The sequence below is a fragment of the Lissotriton vulgaris genome, chromosome 8 (genome assembly GCF_964263255.1).
Source record: "Lissotriton vulgaris chromosome 8, aLisVul1.2, whole genome shotgun sequence".
Classification (NCBI taxonomy): Eukaryota; Metazoa; Chordata; class Amphibia; order Caudata; family Salamandridae; genus Lissotriton; species Lissotriton vulgaris.
In genome coordinates, this window is record NC_141696.1 from 828,937,005 (window position 1) to 828,964,331 (window position 27,327).

The 27,327-nt window shown below is 49.6% G+C and overlaps 1 protein-coding gene across 2 annotated transcripts in view; it reads right to left on the bottom strand.

Moving 5' to 3' along the window:
• The window catches only part of EIF5B (eukaryotic translation initiation factor 5B), a 697,227-nt gene that overhangs the window by 528,905 nt on the left and 140,995 nt on the right, over nucleotides 1-27,327 (bottom strand). For both annotated transcript variants that reach the window (XM_086934729.1, XM_086934728.1), the window contains exon 6: nucleotides 13,794-13,944. In XM_086934729.1, coding sequence (XP_086790855.1) covers nucleotides 13,794-13,944 — 151 coding nt within the window. The remainder of the gene's footprint in view (nucleotides 1-13,793; nucleotides 13,945-27,327) is intronic.

The window sequence follows — 27,327 nt, forward strand, 5'->3', positions numbered from 1 at the left end:
GGGCGGGCGATATGAATGTTAGCGGCCCTACATGCCAAGAACAGATGCATACTGGTAAGTAGCATATTCCGTTCGAGGCATGTGGGCTGCTAAATTCATATCTTGGGGGCGTGGCCAAGATGGCGGAGTGAGCAGACGTGCTCTGTCGAAGCTCCCGCCGCCGGCCGTTACTTTCAGCATTTTTCATAGCTAATGCCCTGAACCGAGCACTTTCCTGGCGGGCCTGAGGCCGGCGTTGCCGCGGGGGGGGTGCAAGACGGTTGTGCTGCCGGTTCCCGGCGTGGAGCCCCGGCTGACCCGGCCCGGAGACTTGGCGGCGCTGACGGCCTGAGGGGAGCGTTACAGGGCATCGAGGCCGCAGGAGGCGGAGCCTAAACGCCGACTCGAGTGCCCCTGTGCTCGGCGGCTGCAGCGACGGCGAGCCCGGCCCGCGCTGCTGAGCGCGAGGCCCCCGTGGTCACCTGTCGGGGGCTTCTGCGGGCTCGCTACACCACCCTGCTGCCCGACGGAGCACCCTACCGGCGGAAGACAACGGCGGAGCCGGCCTGGGGGACGGGCGAAGGAGCCCGAGGAAAGGAGGTGAGGAGCGGAGGTATACGGGCGCCCCCTCCCCCCCCCGACCCAGCGGACCTACCCTTTGACGGGGGACCGTCGGGGGACAGAGGAATCCAGCCGGAACTCCCGCGAGCGGGGCCACTGGCAGCGCGGCGAGGCAGCAGACTGAGGCGGCCGGGACCACAACTCGCCTGCGCTGGGCCTGGCCGCGTGGCCCCCCGCTGCCGCCGGTCCCCGCTGGCAGCACTGCCCCCATCCGTGGCTGGACCTGCGCGCCTGGGCGCCCGGCGAGGGAGGTAGCGGCCTTTCGGCCTGAGGGGCAACGAGGAGATCCGCGGGGACCCCCCCACGTGGTGTGGACCTAAGGGGACTTCTGCTCTGCCCGCCTCGGCGGCGCTGACTTCGGGGCCACCAACGCCGACAGCCACACAACTAGCAGCCTCGGCCCACACGGAGGTGAGCGAGCCCCCTTGTCGGGACGTGGCCTCTGCAGACCTGCCGCGCTCTCTCACCCTCTGGGCAGTGCAACACGGTGAGCCGCGGGCGCCATCTTGGGCGGCTGCCCGCCCGGCCTGGTCCTCGCTCCCTCCCTCGCCGTTGGACCCGGCGTCCCTGCTCCCACCACGCGGCCCCCGCCGAGCGCTGCTGTGGCTTCGGCGGGCAGTGACATCGTATCATTCAACGGGGAGGCAGCAGACTTGGAGGGATACAGAGGCGTCACTCAAGAAGCACTGGTCGTCCCGAGTCCGGAGAGGCGCACACGAGGCCTGGGGGCCAACCTGCGGCTGGCAGAGGAAGAAGTCGGCGGACGCGGCTGGGGGCCCTGGGGGGGCATGTCTGGCGGGAGACCCAAGAAAGACCGCACCATAAAGGATCTCTTCACCCCCACCGCCATGGGGAGGCGGAATGGCCCCGCGGTGTCCAGTCCCCGGGGAGACACAGAAAAGAAGACAGTGGCCACGTCGCCCCCTGGGGGATCGGACCCCGAGGGCCCGGTCACGCGGTCCTTTCTGGAGTCCCTGTTCACCGGTCTGAGGGAAGACATCCACGCCCTAAAGAAGGAGCTCCAGGACGAGATCAAGGAGGTCCGCCGCGACACCGATGCCATAGGGGAGAGAGTGGCAGACCTGGAAACGAAGAGCTACGCACGAGACACCGAAATAGAGGCCCTACGGCAGGAACTGGCCCGCATACATGACCAACAGGTGGATCTCCAGACGCACGCCGAGGACCTGGAGAACCGCTCCCGGCGGCATAACATCAGGATCAGAGGAGTGAAACTGTCCCCGGACACGGAAGACCTCTTTCAGTTTACGCAGGGTCTCTTCAACCACATTCTGGGCCGACAGGCGGACGCCCCCCTGCGACTGGACAGGGCCCACCGGACGGGTCCGCCGCGGGCCGACGCAGCGCACCCGCCGGACATCCTGGTGTGCGTGCAGGACTTCAGGACAAAAGAGGAGATCCTGAGCAAGGCGCGCCACTTGGAGAGGATCACCTTTGGCGACCACTCCCCGACGTTGTACCAGGACCTAGCTGCGCTTACCCTGGAGAAGCGGCGCACCTTTCGACCGGTGACAGCGGAACTGAGAAAACGCAACATCTCCTACAGCTGGGGGCACCCCTTCCGTCTGGTGTTTCGGCTTGGCAATGTCCTTCATCAGCCGCGTACCCTCAGGGACGCCTGCCGCGTACTGGGCCTAGACGAGCCGGTGGTCGACGACGGATCACCGGGAGAAAGGGCCTCCAATGAGGCTGCCCCAGGACGCTGGCAACAGCAACGGCGCAGACGCAGGCCGAGACGCCCCGCAGCTACTGAGATAGAGGAGGGACAGAGGGCTGCAGTGGAGACCGTGGCGCAGGGTCTGGTGCAAGCGAACAATGGCTGACCGCTGGGAGAGCGACACACTAGTTCCACAAGACATGGTTCGGTCGGGCTAATCTAGTCCGGCGGCGGGGGCGAGAGCAGAGTGCTCTTTGGCCTTCCCTGATGGTGACTTTGACTCTTCGCCTACGGCGGAGTGCTAAGGGTGGGCCGACCTGCTCGCAATGTCGCCACTGCTCCCATTCTACGGACTTACTTTACCACGGGTCCAGCGGCCACGTGCCTGGACCTGGGACAATGTTGAACCAAATTTCTTTGCCAGTTGGGGAGGAGGGTTGGGATGTGATACGGGAAGGGGGTATTGGGCGGGAAGGGGTTGCACCAAGGGAGAGGGGGATCCGGGAGGAGGGGGTTGCTCCAGTTGAGCAGGGGATGGGGGGGCAGTTGGGGTTGGGGGGGGGGAGTAGGGGGATGAGGGGGAGGGGCGGGGGGGCTCTCCTTGTCCAGGGGGTTCTGATGCAACGGATGGAGCCGGTAGGACTCCCAGCACAGTGTCTTCCACGGTCCGTTGGCCCGCAGCCACAGCCTCCGGGTGGGGATTGGCATCTTTTTTATTATCCCAGACATGACACGACACCTAACAGTGCTCACGCTTAATGTGCGGGGTCTCAACAGTCCGAACAAGCGCAAGGCGATACTATCCTGTCTCGAGCGTTCCAAGGCGGATATCTGCCTACTCCAAGAAACACACCTTGTGCGCAGCGACCAGCACAGACTCAAATCGCGCGCCTTTCCATGGCAGTTCTTCTCCTCATCCCTGAAGAAAGCAGCCGGGGTGGCGATCCTAGTGGCTAAATCATTCGAGGGGAGGGTCCTCCAGAAAGAAGCCGAAATTAAAGGGCGGCTTCTACTTTATAGCTTCCAGATTGCAGGCCATACCTTGCTGGTGGGTTCAGTCTATGGCCCGAATGAGGGGCAGGAAAGATTCTTACATACGGCTCTAGAGACCGCTACGTCCACTACACACACTCACTTACTGCTGGGTGGAGACCTCAACATTGTATTTCATAACACGGCAGACCGCTCAGGCCAGAGATCCGGGCATGTGGGGGCGCTCACAGCGGCAGGTCACGCACACATAGCAGACTTGGGCCTCATCGATTTATGGCGACACACACACCCCCTGACGACAGCCTACACGTATTACTCGGCGGCGCACAAGACGTATGCGAGGCTGGATTATTTTCTGGGCTCCTCTCAACTGGCGCTACAGGTCGAGGGAGTGGAGATACTGCCGGCCGCGCTGTCGAATCACTCCCCAGTGGTAGCGACACTTCGTGTGGGAGCCATGCCGGCTCCACAACGACACTGGAGGCTGCGAGATGGCCTCTTGCAGCTGCCTGACACCCAGACCCGACTCACGGCCGCGATTGACCACTTTTTGGAACACAACGCCAATGATGACACCACAAAGGCCACTCAGTGGGCAGCCCTCAAAGCGGTCCTACGCGGGGAACTTATCTCCATAGCCACGGCCAACAACAGGGAAAGGGCGCTGAAACGTGCCGAGCTTACCCAACGGGTGGCGGAATTGGAACAGATGCACCAACGCACAGGGGCGGCAAGGGCATGGCGCCAATTATGCGCCGAGCGGAAAATGTTGGCAGCCTTGGATCAGGACGTGGCGGAATACGCCGCTATGCGCCTCAAGCACGTCTATTACACCGGAGGCGACCGCTGCGGGAAGCTTCTGGCGAGCAGACTACGGGCGCAAACCCAACGGCAACAAGTGCGCTCTCTCCTGTCGGCTAATGGCGGCCAGATTACGGAGGACGCGGCGATTGCAGCGGCCTTCGGCAACTTTTATGCGGCGCTATACGACGCGGACCACCTGGAACCAAATGCCGGCCCGACCTACTTGCAGGGTGCAGAGCTCCCCACCCTCACCCAAGCCCAAGCGGACTTTCTGGAGCGGCCCATAGGCCTGGAGGAAGTCATCTCTGCTATTGCCCGCCTCAAAGTGGGGAAATCCCCGGGACCCGACGGCTATACTGCGGCATTCTACAAGACCTTTTGCCAGCAGCTTGCCCCCCTCTTGCGCGACCTGTTTAACACCTTCGACACACCTGGTGCCATACACCCGGATCTGCTAGAGGCGTCTATCTCTGTAATTCCCAAACCGGGCCGTGACCCGGCGGCCTGCGGTTCATACAGGCCCATCTCGCTGCTGAATGTAGACTTGAAGCTCTACACTGGCATACTAGCGGGCCGCATCGCACCATACATGCAGCAGCTGATAGACCCTGACCAGGCGGGCTTTATCCCCCAACGGCAGACCAGCGACAACACCAGGCGGGTGCTGCACCTCATTGAGGCCGGGTCGCGCACTAAGCCGGGCTGCATGCTCCTCACCATCGATGCGGAGAAAGCATTCGACAGAGTGCATTGGCCCTACCTCGACCAGGTTCTCCACCACTTCGGATTTGGGGAGAAACTCCGCCATCGCATCTTCAACTGCTACCGCCGGCCCAACGCCGCGGTAAGGGTGAACGGTCATACCTCCCCGAGATTCGACATTGGCAGAGGCACGCGCCAGGGCTGCCCTCTGTCGCCGCTCCTATTCGCACTGTATATGGAACCGATGGCTCAGAGGGTGCGGCAGCATGCACTCATATCTAGTATCAAATTTGGTGCCGACACGCACAAGATCAGCCTGTACGCTGACGACGTCTTGCTGTCCCTCACTGACCCGATGCAATCCCTGCGTGCTCTCTTTGTGGAGCTTCACACCTTTGCCCTGGCCTCGGGTTTTAAAATCAATGAAGCGAAATCTGAAGCCCTGAACATCTCCCTAAGCCCGGACGTGGTGGCCGAGATTAAGTCTGAATTCAAAATACAATGGTCAGATGCAGCCGTCCCGTACCCGGGCATTCGCCTGGCTCCTACTGTCCGGGGTACTGCGCGAGTCAATTACGAGGCACTCACAATCAAACTCCGGGAGCAGCTCCGGCGTTGGAAGCCGCTTACATTGTCATGGCTAGGCAGAATTGCCGCAGTCAAAATGACACTACTACCGCAGATCTTGTATCTGTTCCAGACGCTCCCCTTAAATCCCCCGAAGGGTTGGCTTGAGCAAACTCAATCCGAATTGTCGCGGTTCATTTGGAACGGCCAGCGACCAAGGTTTAAGCACACTCTCGCCACTCTGCCCTCAGCGAACGGGGGGGTCGGTGTGCCCGACCTCACCCTGTACTTCCAGGCGGCGCAGCTGCGCACTTTCGTGGAATGGTTTCAACTGGAGTCCGGCAAGCACTGGCTCTTCCAGGACCAGGCGGTGGCCGGCCGTACCCTTCAGGGCGTGTCTTTCCTGCCACGCCGACACCGGCCCCCTAACCTGTACGCTTCTGAAATCACAAGCACCGCCCTGCGAGTGTGGGATAGAGTGGCCGTGGCCAGGGGACTGACCACCTTCCCCTCGCCTATGACCCCCATCTTTGAGAATCCGGACTTCACGCCGGGCTTGGACGTCGGAGCATTTACGACGTGGCGGACGACGCCCTGTAGAGCGGCGGGACACATGTTCGACCTCAAGGGGGTCCTCCCGTTCCAGCAGGTCAAGGCGGACTACGGTGTGGCCGAATCGGAACGCCTACAGTATCTGCAGGTGCGCCATTGGGTGCTCCACCCCTCGATCCAGCCCGGGGCCCAACGGCACCTCACGCCCTACGAAAGGTGGCTGCTGACGCGCACCTCGGACAAGAAATTGATTTCGGACCTTTATCAACAGCTACTTCTCACTCAGGCACACACATACAACGCGGGTCAAGTCAGGTGGGAAAGGGACCTAGGGCGGCAGCTCACTAGGAAAGAATGGGAGGGGGTGTACCACAGGGCCAGACACTTGGCACACCACACCGGGCTCACCGAGACACTAACTAAAGTAGCCACATACTGGTAACACACCCCTGAGAGATTGCACCACTGGGACGCCCGAGTAAGCGACAGATGCTGGAGGGGGTGCGGGGAACTAGGGACGCTGGAACACTTGCTATGGAGCTGTGAGGCGCTGCGCCCCTATTGGGACCCTATCCTGGACCTCATAGACGCACATCTAGATACACAACTGCCGCGCTTCCCAGCATACATTATTCTAGGCCTCCCGAACGCCCTCATGTATCCTCTGAAGTCCTGGAGGGGACGACTGATCGCACTTGCGCTAGGGGCAGCGGTCCAAAACATTGTGGCCCACTGGAGAGCAGTTCAGGCTCCGCAGCAATTGGGGTGGCTCCACCGGCTCGGGGCAATCCTGGGAATGGAGAAACTATCACTGGCAGCGGCAGGGAGGGGAGCGGACTTTGCGGAGCTCTGGCGACCGTTCCTCGCCCTGCTTACCGGGGAATTTCGTGAGGTGAGCTGCCCACGCTACCTGCGTCTGCTACGCCTAGCCGAAACACCTCTCCCAGAACCCAAGACGCGCGCCCGCAAGCGCACAGGCCCAGCGCACGCAGCACCACTTGACCGTTAATGGAAGACAACAACCGACTGATCATCCCCGGAATTGGACAAGGAGAGGGGAGGATAGGGGTGGGAAGGGTAGGGGGGTTGTTTACAGTTCTTTGTTCTCTCAGGTTGCACTAGTACTGCATAGCTTGCACCGTTGTAGCACCTCTTATGACGCGGCCGGCCCAGTTGGGTTGTAGGCGGCTTGCTGTGTTAACAGACAATGTGCCCGCTGGCCTTGTGAGGGGTGTCAGTGGGGTCGCTGACTTAGGCCTCCCCAGAGTGGTGACGGCCCCTATAAATATCTCGGAGGTGCATTTGGTTTGTCTATGCTCAATAAAAGATTTAATACATAAATTCATATCTTGTGCATAGAATAAATAGCAGTTTCTCCCTTAGCGGTGGTTGCCCGAGCCAGCTGCAGCAGCCTGAAAGAGGGACTTTAGAACAGCCTGTCCTACAGCAGCTTGCTGCTTGGAATGTACATCAACACAGTAGTGTTTGGTGAATGTACGTATGTTATTCCATGTGGCTGGTCTACATATGTCCTCTGATGGAATGTTACCCAGGAAAGCCATGGATGCCCCTAGCTTGCGTGTTGAATGCGCTCTTGGGGGGACTGTTAGTGTGCGTTTAGCCTACTGATAACAAATCTGAATACACTTAACAATCCATCTGGCTATACCTGATTTGGAAATGGGTTTGCCCTTGTGCCGTGGTGAAAAAGCAACAAAGAGTTGTTTAGTCTTCCTGAAATCCTTCGTCCTGTTTATATAGTACAGGAGAGCTCGTTTGACGTCTAATGTGTGCAGTGATCTTTCTGCCACTGAGTCTGGATTAGGGAAGAAAACTGGCAGTTCAATAGTTTGATTAATGTGGAACTGAGAAACTACCTTGGGCATGAATTTAGGGTCAGGTCGTAGTACCACCCTATTTTCGTGAACCTGTATAAAAGGTTCTTGAATGGTTAGGGCTTGCAGCTCGTTAACCCGTCTCAGCGACGTGACCGCTACTAAGAAGGCAACCTTCCAAGTTAGGAACTGTATCTCACAAGAGTGGAGAGGTTCGAAAGGAGGTCCCATCAGTCTGGTCAAAACTATATTAAGATTCCAGACCGGTGAAGGTGGTCTTCTGGATGGAATGACTCGTTTGAGTTCCTCCATAAAAGCCTTTATGGCTGGCACTCTGAACAGTGAAAGGTGTTGCCTGTTCTGTAAGTAAGCCGCTATTGCCGCCAAATGAATACGTATAGAACTGTATGCCAGATTGCATCTGTATAAATGTAACAGGTAACAAATAATGTTTTGTGTTGATGCATCCAGCAGGTTTGTGTCATGGTTGGAACAGTAAATGACAAAACGTTTCCATTTGGCAGCATAGCAGGCCCTAGAGGTAGGCCGTCTTGCCTCCTTAATGATGTCCATACAATCAGGAGGCAGGTTCAGATACCCAAATTCTATGACTTCAGGAGCCATATCGCAAGGTTTAACTGTTGCGGATCTGGGTGCTGAACTTCGCCATGGCTTTGAGTGAGAAGACTGGGTGTAAGACGCAGTCTTTGATGAGGCACCACGGAAAGTTCTAGGAACGTGGTGTACCATGCTTGCCTCACCCACGTTGGAGCAACCAGGATGAGAGTCATCGAGTGCTGTCTCAGTTTCCGTGCCACCAGAGGTATGAGTGGGGCCGGTGGAAAAGCGTACGCAAATCTGCCTGACCAGTTCATCCATATCGCATTGCCCTGAGACCGCGGGTGTGGGAACATGGCGGCGAAGTTTGGGCATTTTGCGTTCTCGTTTGTGGCGAACAGGTCGATTTCTGGATGTCCCCACAGCTGGAAGTACGGTTGCAGCACCGAAGGATGAATCTCCCACTCGTGCACCTGATGGCTGTGCCTGCTGAGCAGATCCGCCATCTGGTTGTCCTGGCCTGGGAGGTGCTCCGCCATGAGGAAAATGTTCCTCTGAATGGCCCACTTCCACATGCTCTGTGCCAAGTGTGACAACTGTGGAGAGTGAGTGGCTCCCTGCTTCTGAATGTAATACATGGCCGTCATGTTGTCCGTCCGGATCAACATGACCTTGTTGCACAGATGTATCTTGAAAGCCTGCATTGCCATGAAGATTGCCATCAATTCCAGCAGATTGATTTGCATCTTCTTCTGTTGATCAGACCATAGTCCCTGCACTGTGTAATGAAGGAGATGCGCCCCCCACCCCAGGAGGGATGCGTCCGTCGTGAGCACTATTTGTGGTACAGGCTCTTGGGACGGTCGTCCCTTGCAAAGGTTTTGTGGACTCCACCAATGCAGAGAGTTGTATGCATGACCGGTCACCAACACTAGGTCTTTCAATTGTCCTTGAGCCTGATTCCACTGTCGTGCTAAACACTCTTGGAGCGGACGCATGTGCAGTCTCGCGTGCGGGACTATGAATATGCAGGAGGCCATCATGCCCATCAACTGCAGAAACACTTGCGCCTGTAGTGAGTGTTGTGGTCTGGATCTGCGAATCAGCAGTTGCATGCTGTCAATTCCCACTGAGTTTGGCTGGGCTGTAGCTGTCACAGTGTCCAACGTCGCTCCCAGGTACTGCTGTACTTGAGAGGGTTGAAGATGCGACTTTTGGATAGTTCAGAGAAAATCCCAAACTGTGCAGAAGATGAGATGTGCGGGACACGTGGCTGGCGCACTGCTGGGCCGACTTTGCTTGCACAAGCCAGTCGTCCAGGTAAGGGTAGACATGAATGTGTTGTCTCCGAAGGTGTGCCGCCACGGTCGCCAAGCACTTGGTGAACACTCTGGGAGCAGTGGTCACTCCAAAGGGTAGTACCTTGAACTGGTAATGCTTGTTCTGTATAGTGAACCTGAGGTATTTCCTGTGTGCCTGATGTATGGGTATATGGAAATATGCATCCTTCAGATCCAGAGTTGCCAGGAAATCCCCCTGACTGAGCAATGGCAGGACCTGCTGCAGAGTCAGCATGTGGAAATGTTCTGAAAGGATGTATAGGTTCAAGGGTCTCAGATCCAGAATGGGTCTGAGAGACCCGTCCTTCTTTGGGACTAAGAAATAGAGAGTACACCCCTGTTCCGTGCTCCTCTAGAGGCACCAGTTCTGTGGCCCCTTTTTGCAGCATGCTGGCCACTTCTTGCTGTAATAAGGGTAAGTGCTCTGCGGACATAGGATGGTGTCTTGGTGGTATGTCGGGTGGAGTGGATGTCAGCTCTAAACAATACCCGTACTGGATAAGTTGCCTCACCCACCGGTCTGTGGTAATGCCTTCCCAGACTGGCAGGAACTGCTGGAGTCGTCCCCCAACCGGTGTTACGTGGTCCGGGGGCAGTGACAAGACATCATTGTTTGGTATTTGCTGAGGACCTGGTGTTATAATTTCTACGTCCTCTGCCTTTGGTGCTGTTACCACGGTATCCACCTCTATTGTTTTTGTTAAAGGTGGTCTGTGCACCACCTTTATTGTATTGTGTTTGCTGAGATGTTTGCCCTCTTGACGGCCCTCTACTACCTGAGCGACGAAAAAAACCTCCTCTGAACTGTTGAGACTGCAAGGCCCCCATAGACTTAGCCGTCTCGGTGTCTTTCTTGATCTTTTCAAGAATTGTGTCAACGTCAGGCCCAAACAAGAAATCTGGGTTAACGGGGTGATTGAGCAAACTTGTTTGTATTTCTGGCTTAAATCCTGAAATTCGTAACCATGCCTGCCTCCTTAGCATTACACTAGTGTTAATGGCCCTGGCAACAGTGTCTGCTGAATCTAGTGCACACTTGATAGAGGCGTTTGATATCAGTTTCCCTTCCTGAATCAACATTTCCGCCCCCTCTCTATATTCATCAGGCAAGTGTTGCAACAATTGCTCTAGAGTATCATAGTGAGCCCCATCGTATCTAGCCAGTAGAGCCTGTGTATTGGCTATTCTCCAAATATTCGCCGCCTGCGCAGCAACCCGCTTCCCAGAGGCTTCTAATACTTTAGATTCTTTGTCTGGGGGAAGAGCTTCACCACTGGTTTGTGAGTTCGCCCTCTTCCGGGCATTTAGACCACCAAAGAGTCCAATGGCAATTGACCCCTTATATACGTAGGGTCCACAGGAGCAGGCCTGTATTTCTTTTCAATATGTGGGTTCACCACCCTTGCTCTGGTTGTGTCCTTGAAAATGTCATTGGCGTGCTTAAGGACACCCTTCAGCATCGGCAGCGTCTTCACTGATCTGTCCGACGTAGAGAAGGTATCAAACAGAAAGTCCTCCTCAACTGGGTCTGCATGAATGACCACATCGTGGTTCAACGCTGCCCTTCCAATCAGAGCATTGAACGCCACAGTATCCTCTGCGGGGGCTGTCTTTACTTGGTAACACTGGGTGTCCGCTGTGCCTTGATCGTCGAGCGCATCCTGCGAGTCATCCTGATTAGAGTCATCAGGATAGTTGAATTGCTCGTCATTCTGGTCATCCCCCCCCCCCCACCATCCTCAGTGCGTGTGGGGGAATGTGTAAAGGCTTGTCCATAAGGCCTTACGGGCTCGAAAAGAACTGGCGAGGAAGCAGAGTCTCTTTTCCTTTTAAGTGGAATTTGATAGGATTCCATTGGCTTCTCCGGCAAGATCTTCCGTTTGAAAAGGGTGAGTCTTCCGGTTGCAGAGTCAATGTACAACTTCTTTGAGCTTTCAGAAGAAGGTTGACTGGAACCAATACCTTCAGGAGTGGCGGTCGGCCCCTTAAGTTTTGACATCATTTTACCAGGGTCGGTGCCCTGTGCCGGCTTAGACGTTTTAGGTCTTGCAGTCGGAGGCAGTCCAAAAACCATAGGTGGAGGCCCCGATGGCTGTTTTATTTTTTTACGGCCATCGCCAACTTCGAGCCAGTTGTTGCGCGGGGTTTCCAAAATGGCCGCGGCTTGATGCGTCACGTTCCAACGTAGCCATTTTGTGCTGGTCTTCGAGAACCTTCACCAGCATCAACTTGTATGCATTCGGACTGAGGGGCGGCTGCGACTCAAGTCCGTCTTCAGTGTCCACGCCCCGAGGGCATCCTTAGATGATGTCGCTCCGTCTCTGTTGGCCTTTGGCACCTTCTTGGATGTACCGATCTTCGGGTTGGCACACTTTTGTGACCCCGAAGGGGCAATGACACTCCGAGTCTTCTTATGATCCGATGGAACGAGGCTTTGCGAAACAAATACTGGTTTGGGCAGTTTCAGTTTCGGTTTCGATTTGTCTTTAGTCAGTGTCGGTTTCGTTTTCGAAGGCGTACCCACCGAAGGCTCTGAAATATTCTTAGCCGGGCCAGTTTGCGGGGCAGTAGAATGAGTATAAAGATCTTGGCTAAGGCCTTCCGGCGATGCTTCGCCCTGAGCCTTTGACAAGACAGTGTCACTTTCGACTCCCGAAGGTTCGGTTGGGTCTTGCTCCTCGCTGGAGCCGCCCTCTGCGGCTCCAATGGCCATACCGTCGTCTCTTACCTCGACGGCTTCATCGTCTTCGATGTTCTCATCGTCTACCTCTTCTCCGTAGTAAGATTCTTGACAGGAGGCCGGGTCGGAGAAGTGCTCCGGTTCCTCCTCTTGGACGCCCTCGTCGTCCCCAACCTTGAAGATATCCTCCACATCCGACGCTCTCCGCGCCGGTAGTCTCGCCTCACGTTGAAGAGCGAGTGCCTCTTCCGACCAGAATTTCGAACAGGCCAAGCAACTCTCCTCGTCGTGGTCTGGAGACAGACACCTGTTGCACACAGGGTGCACGTCTGAGAGAGGGTACTTCGCGGTACAGACTGGGCAATGTTTAAACGGGGCCTGGAATTCCATCGTCCATGTCAATCTTCGATCGGGCCAAAAAAGCTGGGAGCACATGTGCTCAAGTATCCGGGAAACCGGATAAGTTAACTCAGAACCGAACGAAGTACAATACCGACGCTTAAAGAGGCCTTTTGGCCTGAAGAAAACAAGTTTTTCCTATAGGTTCCGAACGCGAGTCACGGAACACATCCGAACCCAATGGCGGAAAAAAACAATGCGAGGATGGAGATGATGTCCATGCGCACTGTAGTCCAGGGGAGGAGCCACCTATCTCGTGATACTTCAAAGACTCTTTCAGGACAACAAGGTGCAATCATCCGGACCCAACTCTAGGCGGCGATCTATGCACAAGATATGAATTTAGTGGCCCACATGCCTCGAACATAAGCGCTACCCACGCGCATTGATCTCTGTTTCTTTTGGATGCCTATCCGTACCCTCACATGCAGTGCTGCGTTTTGCCATGTACCATTCTCATGTTTTCGGACGGCTTTCAAATCAATCTGGGAGCAACAATCTCAGGCCTTGGGAGCTGTTCCTTGAACTCAAACACCAGAGGCACACTTCTTGGGGATCTAAAACACATTTTTTTGAGACTATCCATTCAAGGGTTAAACTATGTAGTCTTAGTGGATGACTTGATCCCTTGCACACAGGACGAATTTGAGAAAGAAAAAAAAAATTGGTAAGAAAAAATATCTTCATGGAATGAAGAAAAGGAGTGGAGCTCCAGATCCAAAGAAAATAACTCATGTCAGTGACATGGATGAAACTTATATGTGGCTCTGCTCATCGCTTCCAGAGTGGGAAAGAAAGCACAGAGTGTTATAGCACAACAAATAGACCTGCAGAAACAATGCTTTTTGAGTTTCTGGATCCAGTCTGGCCCCTGGTAACAATCATGGTAGGAATCTGTGATTGGAAGTATCCAACATAAAAATAATTTAAGATCAGGACATGCTAGTCTGCTTTTCCCTACAAGTGTTGCCTTTTATAAATGCCTAATTTTTAAACTGTATTGATCACATCATTCTTGCCTCCCCCACACAACGTGGGAGGAGTGTAGCATAGGTATACAGAAAGCTGAGCCTTACAGAACTTACCTTGAGCTTGGAGAAGCTTTAGTGTAGCTTCTGCTCTGGCTCTAGCATCTCTCTGAGCTTTTGTTAGAAGTTTCCCTTCCTTTTTTAAACGTTCCTTCCTTTCTTTTTCTTTTTGCTTTTTCCTTTCTTTCCTTTCTTGCTCTAAACGCTCCTAGGAAAACATACAAAGGCATTCAATAAATAAGAGACGCAACAGCTTATGGCAAGAAACCAAGTACAAAGTACACTGCAATGGTGAAGGTTCAGGTTTTATAAACCACAAAACTGGAGAAGGATTCTTGATGGCAGAAGGGGTTTATCCATTGGTATGATACTTTACTGGTTGATTATAAATGTCCATATATTAATTTGCACTGCCCCCAATCTGATCATCATGAAAGACATGCTGCACTGAGCCAAACTAGGTGCAGGACTAGTCTGGGATTAATACCGGTCCAATTTAGAACTTGAATTAAAGGTATCCCATGCCCAAACAAAGTGATTAACATTAGTCTACTGCTTTATATGTTCATAGCAGAGTAGTCAACACTGCAGCACCAGACAAATGAGCTCTTCAGTTACTACCATAAGATCTGGAAAAGCACTCCGCTGTAAAGCACTATAGCCAAAGGTCCAGTCTAGCCACTCTTGGACCCATACTGCAAGCCATCTAGCAGCATAGCAGCTTCAAAGGCCATTTACCTAGCACCTGTAGAATCTACTAGGATGATATACTTACACATTTTCACCTACCTTAGAGAAGTCATGAGGAAAGACGCAAGGTAGAATCAAAGAGTCATATGAAAAAGGAGTTCAAGAAAAAACAAGAAACGTGGTACTAAGAAGTACCAAATAAAACCTCAAGACTCAGAAAAAGAACTAGATTAGCAGCACTGATTATCTAGTAGGAGTCACAGATACTTCTTGACGTTTGAAGGAATAATGCGTGTCCTGAACATTAGTATATGTGCCAGATGGCAGGCCTTATGATAAAAAACATCCATTTAGACACTTATTTAAAAATGTATTCTTCCATCGACCTTTACAAATACATATATAAAACATATTTATTTTACAGAAAGACACACATTCACTGGATGGTGTCATCAGTGATGTCATGAGTGATGTCACTGACCATGTCATGAGTGATGTAATATGTGACGTCATCAGCAATGCATTGCAGGCGCGCAAGTTATAGTGAGTCCAACTAACTATAACGTGGGAATTTCAATGGTTTTACGTCAGTAACATTTCCAGCTAACTATAACTGGTGTCAAACCTATAGTTTTTTCTGTGAATTTAATAGGTTTTTTAAATGCAAATTCTTAACTATAACTGGTGTGAAACCTATGGTTTTTTCAGTGAATTTCATAGGTTTTTTAAATGCTAATTCCTAACTATATATAGGGCCTCAAACCTATGTTTTTTTCAGTGAATTTCTAAGTTTTTGAAATAGCAAATTTCTATTGCTATTAAATATAATATTTTTTATAATGAATCCTATATTGAATATTTATGTAATACTATTTTTTATATGTCTATTTTTTATTTTTATTTTTTTGCCCTTGAGCGCACCGGTAAGCGCAGTCTTGCGGCGCGTCCAGGTGCGCGTACCGGTGAGCGTCCCGTTCGCGCGATTGCTGTGAACGAAAACATATTCGTGACGTATCGCGTAGCCGTGTCCGCATGATACGCACGGCGTAAGCGCACCCGAGCGCATACGATCGCGCTACGTAAGCGCCCCGGGGCGCGTAGTGTAAGCGCGTCGGGTCATGTGACCTAAAAATAACACTTAATTGGTTCAGGACAGTTTTGGTTTCCTAATGATGAAAGCCCCCACCTTTTTTCCTCATTCTCACTTTGTACTTTGAGTGAGGAAGACCTGTTTCCAGAGCTATTAGTACCTATTTGTACTGAGAAATGGCTACAGTAGCAGCAGGAGCATCTCAGCCGCCACCACCACCACCCCCACCACCACCACAAGGACCACCACAACACCACAGTGGTAGAGATGAAGAAGAGGAGGTGGAGACGGAGGAGGAGGAGAGGCGGCGCTACCTGCCAGAAGATACTACCCCCTAAAAGCCAAAGGAGCACATTATGTGGGAATTTTTTTAAATCCCAAGGGGCCAAAAGAAAGTAAATGCGCCAGAGGTGACTTGTCTGATCTGTGGCACTGTACTTTCCAGGGGGAACCCTGCCAAAAAATATTCTTTTGGCAATAACACCATGATTCGCCACATGCAACGCCGGCACCCTAACAACTATAGTGCGGCAGAGGTCAGAGAACTGACCAGAAACCCTCCCCAATCTTCTCCCAGCACCTCCCAAAGTACCCAACCCACTCCATCGGGACCAGAGACAAGGGAGATGGTCCCAAACATCCAAACCCAGTTTGAAAATTTCAAAATAATGTGCATATTTTGTGGGTGTACAATTTGCTATGGTGAGCAAAGTGTTAAACTCATCAACCGTGCTGGTGACAACCCCAAGTGCCCAAAGAAACCTTAATTTTTTCCTGATTTTTTTTGCTCCAGTTGAGCCGTTTCCAATTCCCTGTTTTTTGTTTGTCCCCATAAAAATTCCCCCAAAAATATAAAATTGTTCATAAAAGCCAAAAAAAGTACAAAATGTTCAAAAAAAATATAAAACAAAAAGAATTAAAAAAACAGTTCTTTTTAGAACTACCTCCAATTTATAAAAAAAATGCTACATTTTTTTAAAAACCCTGTCATTCTTTTTTCCCCATGGTACGCTCCCCGGTGCGCGTACCGGGCGCTCCCCCCGCGCAAATCGAAAAAACTAAAAAAAAATGTTTTTACCCCGCGGGGCCCTTTTATGGCCCCCACATCATACCTAGGGGGTCAGGGGGGTCTACCCTGCCCCCTTTTGGTCATTTCCCCCTTTGATTTTGCCACCTCTTGTGTCTCGATCCTACCGAGATACAAGATGGCGGCCGCCCCGGACTGTTTGGAATGTTGACAGACACCCGAGAGCCAATCAGCTTTCCGCGCGCAAACTCTCGTAGCGCGCTGGTACGCGCCCCGGTGCGCGTACCGGGGCGCGCTTATAGATATATATATTTTTGTAACCAAAATTACTCAAAATCCACTGGAGCACATATCTTGAGACATAGCAAAGGCACATCGGGCAATCAGTCCCTACAATTTTGCCAAGTTTGGTGGAAATCCATTCAGCCGTTCGGGCTAAAAGTGAGTCCAACCGCCCTATGGAAATTAACATGGGGAAAACGCGTTTTGGGGACCCCCCTTTTATCTCGGCCCCCGCTTGACGAATCCCCCCCAAACTTTCAGGGAAGGAGCGCAGCGCAGCGAGGCAAATTTCAGGATATTTTCAGGCAGATTCCTCAACCGGCACCAAAGTTATTCCCAATAGAATATTGCGGATTCCCTATGGAAAACAATCCTAACTATAACTACCTACTGGCGACCGCCAGTAGGTAATATATATTTATATATCTGCAATACCTCGCAGCAGCAGCACTCCACCCATCAAGTGGAAATACGAGGCATGGACCAACTTGTTGCAGCATTCAATTATTTATTGTTCCCAAACAGCTATGCCACGATGCGTTTCGGCCGTCCCTGCGGCCTTGATCACATGACAATGCATTGTGCTCAGCCCATTTTTAAAGTGCAAGTGCGCCACATGTTGTCATAGACATAGAAGTTATACTATCCGCATAAATGCGTTTAAAATGCTATGATTATTGAAAGAAGCAATTTGTATAAATACAATAAAAATTCCCTTCAAAGTACAGTTTCTATTTTCATGAAACATGTATTAAAAAGTACAGTTTCTATTTTCATGAAACATGTATTAAAAATTATAGATTTAATCAATATTACTGTATTTTCCTCTCACTGCTTATATATATCCCCTAGATAGCTGTATCCAGCACATACTGATATTTGCTGTTATGTACTGAGATATTTGGCATCTTTCTTTAGACTAGAAAAAATATTAGTCTCCTTCTGCCACTTTGCTAAAGGTAAGTGATAATGAAGTCCTCTTTTCTTTAAAGGGTGCACTAACTTTCCAAGCAGAGTTCTCTTCCATCGAAAACCGACCATTTGACTAATGGTCCAATGGACGTCAGAGGTCTACCAGTCGTGTCGGATTTCAACAATTGTTTTAGATGCCAAACACATGACATATGCCTGATCGGGGCAGCCAAGATGCTATGGGATGTTGGTGTGAATTAATACCACAACAGACATTACACCTGAAACATTAAGAATGTTGTGATGAGAACAACTAGAGATAGCTTCAGGGCTGTCGACTAGAACATTTCAGTAATATCAAACTGCAGACAGCAAGCAGACTTTCCCAAAGACAATCACATTTGGAAACCTGGATTGTAAAGGGGATATGCGATGAATGACCTCACAGGATTTGTCAAAGCTCACAATAAACTCGAATACCTCAAGCAGAAAGCCTCAAATCAGGAACCATTCTGAATTGACTATTGCTGGTGACTGTAAGAGATGCTGCACTGGGTAACAAACATTTTGTGAACACCTAATGGCCCCTTTAACTTTCTAAACAAATCAGATGCAAAATAAATCATTACCCATGGTAAATAATTAATTGCTTTTGAGAACACAAAATCCTTACATGCAAGTCCATCTACACTGAAAACATCTCCACCCTAGGTAAGAGGTGGTTATGGCAAGATCACAGTTAAATCAAGCATACAGAAACAATCTGTCACTGTCAGATACACCATATTCTGGAAATAAAAGTCAATATACATTGCTTTATTTTACCTTTAATGACTTCAGTGCTCGGACGTGATTTTATTTATACTTCATTCACTGATTCAATTCTGTGGCTCAATAGATATTAAAACAGGTGTGCCGAGTTCCTGAAGTAAAGGTATTGATTTTATACATACATAAAGGACTCTGTTAAACAATACTTTTGTGAATCCGCAATCTCCAGGTTAGACATAATCTTTGCAGCAGCTACATCAACCCACTGTGCAATATGACCAGATGAATGGCTTATGAAGCACACATCACTAAAAATAAACTCATCATTTGTTCTTAACAGGAAGGAAAATGCTACTTACCAGTGTGCATCTGTTCTTGGCATATAAGGTTGCTGACATTCATATCTTAGCATAGATCGCCGCCTAGTGTTGGTTCTGGATGTTTGCACTTTATTGTCCTGGAAGAGTCTTCGAAGTATCACGAGATAGAGGACCCCTGTCCAGGACTACAGTGTGCATGGGCATCTTCTCCATCTTCAGATTGTTTTTCGCCATTGTGGCAAAGATGGAGTATAGAAAAGTAAGAGATGACCATGTAAATGTATGTAGAAAGAATTACTGCAGCTGTGAGAGGCACCGGGGAGGAGGGTGGCGATATGAATGTCAGCAGCCCTACATGCCAAGAACAGATGCATACTGGTAAATAGCATTTTCCGTTCGAGGCACGTGGGCTGCTGAATTCATATCTTAGCATAGACTGTATAGCAGTATCTCCTCTAGCGGTGGTCACCTGTACCAGCTGCAGCAGTTTGAAAAAGAGTTTTGTGGACAGCCTGGCCTACAGCAGCTTGCTGCTTTGCTTGCACGTCTACACAGTAGTGTTTAGGGAAAGTGTGTATGGTAGACCATGTAGCTACTCTACATAGGTCTTCTAGTGGAATATTTCCTAGGAAAGCCATGGATGCACCCATTTTGCGCGTTGAGTGAGCTTTTGTGGGGACTGTTAAGAGTGCGCTTAGCCTTCTGATAGCATATTTGAATGCATTTAACTAGCCATCTGGCTATCCCAGTTTTTGAAATGGGGTTAATGTTGTGGTGAAAAAGCAACAAATAGTTTTTTGTCTTTCTGAATGATTTAGTTCTGTCAACGTAATAGAGCAGAGCCCTTTATACATCTAGTGTGTGTAGGACTCTTTCAGTCACTGACTGCGGGTTTTGGAAGAAAACTGGCAATTCTATTGACTGATTGATATGGAAAGTGGATATAAATTTCAGCATAAATTTGGGGTTAGTACGGAGCACTACCTTATTGTGGTGTATTTGCATGAAAGGTTCTTGAATGGTTAGTGCATGTAGCTCACTCACTCGCCTGAGGGAGGTAATGGCAATTAAAAATGCCACCTTCCATGTTAAGAATTGTAATTCACATGAATGGAGTGGTTCGAAAGGTGGCCCCATAAGTCTGGTAAGTACTACATTTAAGTTCCAGACTGACGCGGGTGGATGTTTTGGAGGGATACTTCTTTTAAGTCCTTCCATAAACGCTTTGATAGGTGGTATTCTGAACAGGGACACGTGTTGTCTGTTTTGGAGATATGCTGCTATTGCAGCAAGGTGTAGCCTTATGCAAGAGTATGCTAGGTTGCATCTTTGCAGATGTTACAAATAACAGATTATGTTTTGGATGGAGGCATCTAATGGATTTATTTGGTTATTATTGCAATAAATTACAAATCTTTTCCATCTAGCTGCGTAGCATGCTCTAGTAGTTGGGCGTCTTGCTTCCTTGATAATGTTCATACAGTCTGGAGGCAAGTTAAGATATCCGAACTCTAAGACCTCAGGAGCCAGATCGCTAGGTTCATCTGACTGGTGATCTGGGTGCCTGATTTCTCCATGGTTCGGAGTTAGTAGCTGGGGCGATATTCTCAGTCTTTGGTGAGGAACTACTGAGAGTTCTAGGAGTGTCGTGTACCTTGGCTGTCTTGCCCATGTGGGAGCAACCATAAACGAGGTGAATGTTAAAAAAGGATAGAGGACAAGAGAAATAAGTGCACTGTTCTCGTTTTTAATTAGGAATAGGCCAGATCTCTAATACATTTATTTCTCTTGTCCTCTATCCTTTTTTAACATTCACCACTTTTATGATTTTTGCACTGCACTCTTACCCATCAGTTTGATATCACTTGGTCAAAAAGTATTTGTGGGCAGTGACCCGACTATGGTACAAGGTAAGAATATGGTCTCAATGATCAAGAGACTTTATTACCTTGGTTGGAAGACCAAATGATAACATTGATCATCGCAAGTTTTTGATGGGCATCCTACGAATACCTTTTGGGTTCAACTCATAAATCATCGCTGACACTGTATTTGGTATTGTTGTCCCCTTCGTTGAAACTAGTTGTTAGTAATCAATGTATTAAATACTATTTATGACTGTTTGAGATAATTTCTCTTTTCTAGACCCCTAGGCTTCTTTGTGGTTTCTATACTGTTTAAGGGGGTGCTAACCTAGGCTAGGTCTTTAAAATTACCTCAGAACTTTTCTCCATCGGTATGTTTTGGGTGTTTTAGTACCCCTTTTAACATAGGAAGTTTACGTACATTATTTTCTGAAGTTGGAAAAGTATCAAATAGGAAGTCCTCTTCTATTGGGTCAGTGTGCATATCTACATTATGATATTTAGCTGCCCTATCTACTAATTGGTTAAAGACAATGGTGTCGTCAGTAGGCGACAGCTTTGTAGGATATGTAGAGGTGTCAGGGATGGGTTGTGGGTCGTATGTATCATAAGGATCATTCTGGTCATCCCATGTGTTATCCTGTATATCTTGATCCTCAGTCTCTACAAAATTATCTTGAGGATCTTCTTCTATGTTTTCTGCCTCATCATAACCTGATGTAGGATAGTAAGGCACAAAAGGCATGTTAGGATAGAAAGGAGGAGGAGTAAAAGGCCTTGAAAGGATGTTCCAAAGTCTTTCTTCTTTGGAGGGCCAAGGGAAGAAGTGTCAGTGTCCAATGGTCTCTTCTTCCTGTGGTAAACTGTTGCACGTGCTGTTTCAGGGTCTATATACAGTTTAGGTTGTTCTTCGCCCACTGGATCATGGTGGAAAAGTTCTTCCTCAACTGTCCGTGGTTTTGGCGCCGATGATTTTGGCTTAGTCACTTGTTTATGAGTCTTTGGCTCGAGGGCCTTCGGCTGTGGAGCTTTTTTCGGCTTGACTGGTGTTTTCGGGTCGGTGACCTTTTTCGGGTCGGCGACTCCCTTTTGTTCGATGTGTTTTGTTGGCTTTACTGCCTTTTTTGGTTAGGCGACTTTTTTTGGTTCGACGACCTTTCGGATCAACCGTTTTTTTCAGCTCGACAACCTTTTTCGGATCGACTGGTGTTTTTGGTTCAATAACCTTCTTCGGATCGACGTTTTTTGCGTCGGATCAACTGCCTTCTTCGGGTGAACAGGAATTTTAGTGTGACCCGTTTTTTTTTTTTTTTAGAGGTCGACACTCTTTTTTGGCTCGACTGCCCTTTTTCAGGTAGACTATTCTTTTGGGATTGACGACCTTTTTTGTTTCGACGCCCTTTTTTGTATTGACGATTTTCTTCGGCTCGACAACCTTTTTCGGTTCGGCAGCCTTTTTGAGAAGAGTGTAGCTCGTTCCCGGGGTATCAGAAGGCTTGGGTTTGGTCTTCGGAGCTGAGCCGGAAGGCGGGGTCTTTGAAGGAGTTTGTCGATCTCGGCTAAGGCCTTTAGGCGATGCTTCGACCAGAGCCTTGTCTTGAGATGGAAGCGGGGTAGGAGGCTTGATACTCACGGTTTGCCCCGGTGCGATCTGGTCATCGGAGTCAGACTGGTCTTCTACAGTGACAATTTCTAGGTCGGAGTCCGTCGCTTCTGGGAGGTCATGTTCGTCTTCGAAAATGTTCTCCGGTTCCAGGGCCTGCCGCTGCATCTCTTGTCTAGCGGCCCTTCGGTTCCGGATTTTTTTCTTCGACCGGAACTGAGCACAAGCTGGACAGTTTTCCTCGTTGTGCTCGGGAGATAGGTACTTGTTGCATACTGTATGTTTATCAGTATGTGGGAACTTGGGAGTGATATTGTGGGCACCTTTTAAACGGGGTCCTTTCCATCGGCAGCAGGCCCACGTGGCGTCGAAAAGCCCCAACAGCCCGCGTCGACCACCGGATCGAGGTGGAATATCCTTTCGAGTCAAGGGGTACCGAACGAGAACAATACCGTCAAGGTAGAAGGCCTTTTGGCCTTAGAAAGTTGAAACGTTTTGGTTCCGAAGTTGGAGTTGAGGAATAGCATCCGAACCCAATGGCGGAAAAAAACTATCTGAAGATGGATAAGATGCCCATGCGCCCTGTAGTCCAGGGGAGGAGTCATCTATCTCGTGATACTTCGAAGACTCTTCCAGGACAACAAAGTGCAAAGATCCGGACCCAACACTAGGCGGCGATCTATGCTAAGATATGAATTCAGCAGCCCACATGCCTCGAAGAGTGGCCTTCAAACTCTCTTCCTTTTTTAGAAACAAACTAAACAGAACTCTCTTCCCTGTTCTGGTGAGGCTCCAGGCAAACAAGGTTGATGTCTATATGCAGTACAAGGTCTGAAAAATAGCAACAGACATCCCCCACAGTTGACAAATTGTGTTGAGGCACCAGTGCAGTACATTGCTCTTCATACTCCTAAGGAGTTTGATGTTAATGCATAGATAAAGTATCTAATTAAAATTCTTCACTGTGCAGAGCGAAATCTTACCTACACTCCCACATCCATGTTGCTCATGTACTGCTTTCTTAGGATTGGCCCCTCTTTATAGGCAGGCCATTAGTCCTTAATTTGGTGGGGGTGTTTTTTTAGGTTTTCTATGGATATGTGATGTGCAAAGACATTTTGACCAGAAAGAGATAAGGAATTAGGACAATCTCCCACCCCTTCCGTTTCTGCTAAAAGTCTGGAGGTAACAATCAACTGTGAGCTCACAATGAAGACCCAAATTAGCTCAGTGATTTAACCTGTTTTTACCAGTTGAGGAAAATAAGAAAAATCAGTAGATTTCTCACCCAGGAAGCCTTAATTCGGGTAGTTCTTGCTATGGTCATGTCCCATATAGATTACACCAATTCCTTGTACTTTGGCATTGCACTTTTGTTTTAACTAAACGACTGCAACTAGTACAGAACCAGACAGAGAAAGCTGATCTTTCAGCAACCTAGGTGGCAACATGTCACCACCTCATGAGGAAGCTGCACTGGCTCCCTATTCCTCGGAGATGAGCCTTCAGGGTGTGTTGTCCCATTTTTAAATCATTGAATGGCAGGAGCCCTAAATTTGTGGATAGCCTTATTCTAAGGCACATACCCACGCAAAACTTGCATTCTGCTCCTAAGCATCTTCAGTCTACTCCCTCCTCCAAACTGAAGCGTGTGGGCGGTGCTAGGTTTGCCGTACTAGCTCCCAGCTATTTGAATTCTCTGCCCTCCGAAATTAGATCTTGTACAGATCTTTGAGCTTTAGGAAGCTCCTCAAGACCTGGCTGTTTTTAGTAAGCATATGAGTAAGTTACCAGTGCTCTGGTACCTCTTAGAGCAGCGCCATGAAACCAACCCAGTGTACGTGCGCTTTATAAGAACTTTTTAACATAACAAAGAGATTCTGTTTTGCAAAGCATGCATAAGTAGGCATTTGTGCCATTACTGAGGTTTTCCTTATTCAAATGTCTTTAATGATATTTCACCACTGGAGTATTCTTTATTAGAGTACACTCAATAAGTTCATCTAAGGACAGTGGAAGACAATTTTTAAAGAAAGACCCTGATCAAAAATAATCGAGTTCCAGACATTCCTCTGCATGCAACTGGTAAAAAATAACTCTTTTAGACCCCATAGGGAGGGGACCTGGGAATTCCCGACCTCGACCTCTATTATAAGGCGACACAGTTACGATCCCTGCTGAAATGGACCCAGCCAGAATCTGAGAAGGGCTGGCTCTTCATGGAGGGAACACTGGCAAGACAGTCGTAGTGGAAGGTCCCGTTCCTTGGCAGAGCCTCCAGACTCCCGGACTCTACGGCTCACCCATAGTGCGGGTCACCTTAAAGGCTTGGGACGCCACTGACACTCGCAATGTATTGAACACATTCCCATCGCCTCTTACACCTATCACGGACAATACGGACTTAAACCCAGGCCTTGATCGGGTGGCATTTGGTCATTAGGACAGAGAAGGCCGCAGGTCTATAGGGAATTTATTCGATGTGGAGGGCCCCCTGTCCTTTGAGGATATTAGATCCGATTTCGCAATATCCGAAACAGAGCAGTACCATTATCTGAAGATACAGCATTGGGTTATGCAGCCCCAGGTTCGCCAGGGAGCGGAGAGGCAGCTTACTCAGTTTGAGCGATGGCTGCTTTCTAAGCGACTTATCACAGTACTGTACCATATCCTACGCACCCCAGACCACGCAGCTCGATCTGCGTGCCTGAGACGGTGAGAAACGGAGCTAGGGTGGACACTGACCCCCTAAGAATGGGCAGATATCCATTATAGGGCCTGACACACAGAGAGAAATACTTCCAGCACAGGAACAGCCACTAAGACAATGATGTACTGGTACCTCACCCCCCCCCCTCCCCCCCAAGTGACCCCGGCCACTCTCCCACTTGCTGAAGGAGTTGTGAAGCTGAGGGTACACTACTCCATTTGCTATGGGAATGCCCTACTCTTACAGCTTACTGGACGCAGGGTCTGGACGAAATCGACCACCACTTTGACACCACGCCCCTACGCTTTCCTGAATATGTCATCTTGGGCGTATCGGATAGGTTCACATGTCCCCTCAAGTCCTGTAAAGGTAAGCAGATGGGAAATGGTCTGTGGGCGGCACTACAGAACATACGGTTTCACTGGGGCAAGGACAGAACTCCTACGGTGCATCAATGGCTCCGACTGTGGCATGTGCTTGGCCTGGAGTGCATTTCCTTCTCGCTCCAGGGAGATGGGCCCAGTTTCGCCGATCGGTGGCATCCCTGTCCTGCATTGCTGTGCTCAGAGTACCGTGAGCTCTCCTGCCCCAGGTACCTGCGGCTACTGCGCCTCCCCGCGCTAATACAAGACCTGACCTAGCCGCTGCCACGCAGATTAGCTCTGCGCCGGGTTTGACTTCCCATTTTTCCTTGGCAGGAGTTGGTGTGGGGGGAGGCGGTTGGGAGGCGGAGGGATGGGTTGCGGGGTGTGAGGGGGCGAAGGTGTTTGTCTTGTTTTATCTCTGATGCTCTGCGTAGCACTACAATGTTATGTTAATTAGACTTAAAGGGCGCACTATTACCCCACGAGTATCCTGGTGCTGAATTACGTTAGTTCTACTATTTGCACATGTTACTACGAAGATATCAATTACTAGGGGATGATGTCTGGTCGGAGATACACCTTTGGAAAGAGCCTTGTTTTAAGCCTTTTCCTAAACTATAAGAGATCTTCTGTCTAAGATTAGACGGAAGTTCATTCCAGAGCCGTGCAGATGCAGAGCTGAATGCTCTTCCTCCAAACCTTATTCAGAACCTGGGCATGCTTACCAACTTGGCTGATGAGGAACGAAGGCTCCTGGTCAGAACATACCATTCAAATTTGCTTTGCAGTGGCATGGGCCCAAGTCTAGGCATAGCCTTAAATACAGTGCAGAGCAATTTGAACTGTATCCTCTGTGTCATTGGGAACCAGTGAAGCTCTTTGAGGGACAGAGGCGCTGATGATCTGGTCAATCTCTTTAAAGCTAGCTTTGCAGCTATTGTCAGGATTCTCTGAAGTTCCTAAATCTAGAAGTTTGGAGTCCCTAGTAGCAAAGCATTGCAATAATCCAACCGGCTCAAAATGATACTTCTCACTAAAAGTGCTCTGGCTGAATCGGTAGCATTGGAAGTATTTTCCGTAGTGCTCGGATAAGGGAACAGCAGGTCCCAACAGTTTTATTCACTTGGGTTTCTAGACTCAGATTGTCATCAAATGCTATCCCTAGATTGCACACTGCCTCAGAGGGTGTTGATGGCTTATCTGTAGGGATCGGCCCGAAGTTGTCCGGAAGAGGCACTTTCTTTGCCATACAGAACAGAATCTCTATTTTATTAACGTTAAACTGCAGGGAGTTATCTTTCAGCCATCTTGCAGTTTTTTGCATACATTTGTGAAAACTGTCAAGTGATATTGATTGACTCCCCTCCTATGACAGGATGAGTTGCGTATCATTCGCTTAGTTCACCAGATTAACTTTGTATGATTTAATAATTGAAAGCAATGGACTCATATAAATATTGAACAGTATAGAATTACTTGCTGATCCTTGGGGAACGCCATACTGGATGTTACCAGATTTAGATTGAAAGGGAGGTAAAGCCACTGCCAGTTGTCTATCCAACAGGTATGACTGAAACAATTTCAATGCCATGCCCTCTACCCCAATTTTCATGAGCCTTGTCAAAAGGATTTTATGACTGACCATATCAAATGCGGCAGACATATCCAGTAGGATCAGTATAACTGATTGTCCTCTGTCTGCTTGCATTCTAAGTTCGTCCAAGACCGTCAATAAGGCAGTCTCTGTACCATTACCTGGAAGAAAGCCAAATTGCACATCTACTAAAATGTGGTTAGTTTCTAGAAATTGCAAAAGAGATTTGCTAACCAAACGCTCAAAGATTTTCACAGGATAGTGTAGAAGAGAGATGGGTCTCTAGAGTTTTGGGCACACAGGGTCAAGTGTAGCTTTCTTCAGAAACAGTGTCACTATTGTCCGTTTCCAACATGCATGTA